The following is a 5314-nucleotide window of genomic DNA, read 5'->3' as shown; positions in this document are numbered from 1 at the left end:
TAGTTGGAAAAATAGCATTGTTGTAAAAATCATTTTATAGAATGACAATTGCAAGTTTTGGGCTAGATATCTAAAAACATTGCTCTACCCCCAATAATAGGATTTTTGTTTATTTAGGTTCACTGCCTTCAACCCTGTCAGTGTGGTGCTCTTTGTTTGATGGAAAATGGACTCTACTAAAACCAAAGTTAAGTGTTTATTTTCCAACAGGAAGAAGTGTTTTGAAACTCAGTGGAAGGTTTCCAAACATTTCTTCCAAATAGGATAGATAGACATGAATTTGGATAGTACAGGTGTCCTAAATATCAAATAAAATGCCCAGCTTAGGGGGCATTTCCAAATATTATTTCAGGTGTCAGCCCACATACAACACTTACTTGGGTATCTTCCAACAAATGGACACTTCAGATGATAAAGAATCATGTTGTTGTTTACCTATGGGGTTTAAGTTGGGATATAATGGGACAAATAGAAATGTTGTAAAACTCATTTAATAGGTTGACAATTTCAAGTATTGGTAGCTACAAATTTACAAATATTTCTTTACCCACAAAAATAGAATCTTACAAAATTTCTGGTCCACCTGAAGTTTATGTTTTTTCTTTCCATGGGGTGTAATTTGGGATTTAGTTGGAAAAATAGCATTGTTGTAAAAATCATTTTATAGAATGACAATTGCAAGTTTTGGGCTAGATATCTAAAACATTGCTACCCCCAATAATAGGATTTTTGTTTATTTAGGTTCACTGCCTTCAACCCTGTCAGTGTGGTGCTCTTTGTTTGATGGAAAATGGACTCTACTAAAACCAAAGTTAAGTGTTTATTTTCCAACAGGAAGAAGTGTTTTGAAACTTAGTGGAAGGTTTCTAAACATTTCTTCCAAATAGGATAGATAGACATGAATTTGGATAGATATGAAATAGAAAGCCTATAAACTAAGCACTAAGTATTAAGTATTAATATGGGCTACATACCCAAATAACTGAAAAATAAAAAAAAAATATCAAGTTTATAATATGAGATAATCATAATCATTATCAGCATTATTGTTGTTTCTCCATTTCCCTATGAAATCCAGATATTTTCACAGCTAGTTTCTTCTTGCATTTGGCATAGGTCTCAGCCTCTTCCCATTCTAGCTTGTCCACTTCAGTGCACACAATCTCAAGGTCAATTTTCCTCCTGGGGGAGGGGGTTCCCATCTTTACCATTGCTATGGAATTCTGATTTATTCTTTTGTATAAAAAAATAATAATCATCATGAAGGTTGTTTCTCCATTTCCCTACGCAGTTAAGATAATTTCACAACTAGTGTCTTCTTGCAGTTGGCATTGGTCTCAGCCTATTCCCAATCTAGCTTTTCAAAATCAATGCACACCATCTCCAGGTCAATATTGGCTCCATTTTCCTCCTGGGGGAGGAGTTTCCATCCTTACCAGCGCTATGGAATCCCAGTTTGTTACATTCTATGCAGGGCAGGAGGTGCTTTTCAAAGCACTGGGGGATTGACGTCCCTCCCCTTACCAGTCACCCTTTTGTGTAGGACTACTGACCCTACCCTCCTACCAAAAATAAATCATGTCATATTAATGTTCTAAACCATTTCAGAATTATTAGCTTAAACAATGTCTGCCTCAGATATTATTTCCCGCGATGCACTGGTGAGCCTACTGGATAAGGCTTCCCAGCACCTTAAGGTTAGCTTTTATGTTGGCCAATCTCTCTCACACTCTGTAACCCTAATCATCATCATCAATGCTTTGTCATCATTATTACACTCTAAAACGTATCTTCTCTAGGTTGTGTTGTTGAACCGTGACAATGATGTTGCCAACAACCAACTTCAGGCTTTGGCCTTTATTTTGCACAAATATGTGCCTCTCCCCCTTAACAGTAAGGGGATGATTCTTCCCAACCAATTCTCCATTGAGGTCCTCATTCCCATCCTCTCCCAAGTCCTTGTCGGCTTCAAGCTTGATGCTGTTGGTTTCTACCAGCAGCTCAAGGAATTCAAACCTTTTGTTCCCATTCCCAATTCTTCCCCAAGATTCCCAGACAAGCAAGCGGAACAAGACTTTCTTACCACGGCGTTCAAGTCTTTGATTGACAAAGACATTGACAGTGACAATGAGGATCTTGATCCCATTTTTGCCAGACCATCAGGCAACACTTCAACCCTTGTCAACTTTCTTGACACAGTTGTCTTGAGTGTTCGGGGTGGTATCCGCCGCAAGGTCTCGTCTCTTGTCCAGGCTTCTGACCTAGTGCCCAGCACTTCCAGAAACTGGCCCATTCAACCCTCCCCAACACCCATGGAAACCGGCAATACCACCCCAAGCACTCCCCGTCCAAGGCTTGCGCGTCGTGGTAATGGATCTCGTGTCCAGACAACCAGACTCTTTGATTACATTGCACAGCAGCCCCCTGTTTCAGGGGCGTGGGGCCCCGAAGGAGCACCACGCCCTACTCTTGCACCCCCCCCTCCCAGTGATCAGCCACAGCCCATGGATTTTTCTTCCTCTGATGATGAAGAGTTCCCCCCCCTGTCCCCGGCAACTTCCCCCAAATCTCGTCTCCCCCTGTCTGTCTCCCCCAAGTCTCTGCCCCCCCAACCCCTATTTGCAAGCACGCCAAAGATAGTAGTTGCAGCTACTCAAGAACCAGCTCCTACTGCTGCAATTCCTGGTCTTCCTGCACCCCAAGATTTTGCTGGCTTTCAAAATCTTAAGTCAAGGAATAATATGAATGAAATATAAAAAACATTAACTATCAATACAAACATAACTTGAATATCCTTTTGTAAATTCATTACAGTTGCAGTTGTAAATAAAAATGTTAAATTTCATCTGTTATCCCCCTCCCCACCTATTTCTTTCCATTGTCAGAGTATTATTCATATTGTCAACAAAAATAACAGGGTGTCTTCTGGAGAGAACATTCAATATGAAGAACTCTCTGACCAGCAGAGGACCATCAAACAGCTTGAAGATCTCTTGACTGCTGCTTGCATAGCTGTTGGTTGTTCTAAGCCTGCTGTCCCTAGAAAATCCAAAAAACAATTCAGGTGGACTATCGTTGGCGTGTTGGGGATGTTGACCAACAAGAAGAAGGAGTTCAAGTGCCCCAAGAAGGAGGAAACAGCGGCCAATCAGCTGGCCAGATATAACTCTTTCAGAGCTGCCCAACGCGCCAAGGAAGCTCGTCAGGAATGATACTTAATCTTTGTAGCTGATAAAACACATTAAACATTTAACTTAAAATTTTTACAAATCTAATGTCACAATAAAAATTACAAGCAATAATTAAATTACTCCATTATTTCATTATATAAATCATTTCATTTTTAAGTATGTCTCATGTGGCAGGATGATGCATTGGTAACAAGTGACAGTTTAGCACATGTTAGCATTGCATCCACATTGGCATCTCCAATTCCGGAGACTGAGAATAGATTTTCCTGCCTCAGTTTACTCACACCATCTCTGCCCGACACTCCGGCTGTCTCAACCCCGCAGTCGTCTAAGCGTGTCAGAGATGAGAGCAGACCATCTTCTAGACCCCAGGCTTCTCGGCGGAAAACTGCGCCTGGAGCCAGAGCTGAGGCTCCAGCTTCCAGGCGTAGCCTTTATAGAGGCCGCAACAACATGTCCACCACTCCCCCTGTTGTTAACCCTTCCCAGCCAAATTTTAGCCTAGGTTCCCCATCTCTGCCCACTGATCCCTCCCAGCCTGACATTGAGGATCCGGCTGTTGGTGGTGGCGAAGCCGCGGTGGTGAAAGAGTTGTTGGAGCAGGTGCACAACACCACCCGCGACTTTCCCACCATCAACACCCTGATTGCTCAAACTAATCGTGTGCTCTCTACAATTCTTGCGGCGCTTGGTTTGCCTAGTCGGTCACACAACAGCAAACTCCCCAAAATCAGGCAGATTGTCCAATTTGCTGTTACACATCTCCAAGATGTGTATAAAATTTTTGCAATTCCCCCTCAAAGCTCGCGCAACCCCAAACAGACTCTAGCCCAGACCATACTGACGTTAAATAGAGTAAGACATGAGTTCATAGATCTTTCCAATATACAAAATTTAGATCTTGCTGGACATCAAGATCCTGATTCAAATCAGTGGGCAACAGTCAATTGTAAATCATTTCAATTATTTTTAAAAAAGCATAATTCTTGTAGCAATGATTGGATCAAGTTATTGTACACCCTCTTCTCCTTTCCCACGTTTAAGCAGAATCTGCTTGCAACTGAGCAAACAACCCAGCTCACCAAATACTTGGCCAACGTTGCCCGCTGCACCGGAGTGATCCGTGTCGACCCACCCCCCCAACAATTTTGCACTGCCGCCAATTTTCAACAACTGTTTGAACAGGTAGTTGGTGAGTTGGGCCAAGTGTCCCACCTTTTCACAGAGTTCACTGTGCAAACTACCATAACTTGCTCCAACAATCATGAAACTGTGTCCAGTGATAGTGTTAGCCACCTTACCATTAACCATGTAAAACGTTTTATGTTTAGAAATTTAGTAGAAAAATTTGTACAGAATGAGGAATCAGATAAATGTAACATTTGTGACTTAAATCAAATTTCAAAACACAAAATTCTTCCCCTTCAAAATGCTTTATTAATCAATTTCAACAATCAAAAGTCTTACAACATACAGCCCCTTGAACAGTTTAAAGCCAGCTTGTTATTTGAAAATACCAGTGGTGTCTATGTTTTGGCCACAGCCTTTGATTCCCATTCTAAGCCTCTCAGTGTAATTACCCTAAACAGGGACAATAATACATATTGTGTGTCCAACAATGTGAAGAAATCTGGACCCAAGCGGTGCAGTGTGGAGTTGGGGTCTAAAACGTGTAACACACTTGTGTACACATACCTTCCCACCCCACCTCCAGCCCCTGTTCTCCAGCCACCCGTAGTTTTTGAAAATGATGACATTGTTGTTGATGACACTACCAATTGGCTGCAGATTTCTTCACAGGACTTGTTTAATTTAATTGAAACTAGTGCAAATAATGTTCACACCACTCAAGCAAAGGATGAACTAATGTTAAGATTTAAGAATCATCCTTCTTTTAAATTTTTTAATATAAAAGATTCAGTTCTTATCCTTAATCAAAAATATGATTGGGGCATTAACTCCAATTGGTCCAATAGTCGCATTCTTATGGAATTTTTTCAAAAATTAAAATTATTGTCCCCTGAAAATTTTAGACAAGAGCTAAACTACTGCTATGACTCTTGTAAAAAAAATCAGCTCACTAAGGAGCAAGTAGCTGCAAAAGTTTTGATTCATCTTTCACA

The 5314-nt window shown here is 41.0% G+C and overlaps 1 protein-coding gene across 1 annotated transcript; it reads left to right on the top strand.

The window, feature by feature from the left end:
- The first annotated feature begins 347 nt into the window (after positions 1 to 347).
- Positions 348 to 3212, top strand: LOC145330824 (uncharacterized). The gene is made up of 3 exons (XM_080175488.1): positions 348 to 1697; positions 1800 to 2728; positions 2918 to 3212. The coding sequence occupies exons 1-3, from the start codon at positions 1626 to 1628 to the stop codon at positions 3210 to 3212; spliced, it is 1296 nt and encodes a 431-aa protein (XP_080031614.1). The 5' UTR covers positions 348 to 1625.
- Positions 3213 to 5314: the final 2102 nt, after the last annotated feature.

Source organism: Acartia tonsa, chromosome 10, assembly GCF_053477335.1.
Source record: "Acartia tonsa isolate MP-2025a chromosome 10, ASM5347733v1, whole genome shotgun sequence".
Lineage (NCBI taxonomy): Eukaryota > Metazoa > Arthropoda > Copepoda > Calanoida > Acartiidae > Acartia > Acartia tonsa.
This window is presented reverse-complemented; position numbering and strand designations above follow the sequence as displayed.

Excerpts from the sequence above, each read along its gene's own strand:
- LOC145330824 (XM_080175488.1), top strand. The coding sequence starts at position 1,626 with ATGTCTGCCTCAGATATTATTTCCCGCGATGCACTGGTGAGCCTACTG. Across the intron at positions 1,698-1,799 it reads AGGCTTCCCAGCACCTTAAG|GTTGTGTTGTTGAACCGTGA; the intron begins GTTAGCTTTTAT and ends TATCTTCTCTAG. Across the intron at positions 2,729-2,917 it reads GCTGGCTTTCAAAATCTTAA|GGTGTCTTCTGGAGAGAACA; the intron begins GTCAAGGAATAA and ends CAAAAATAACAG.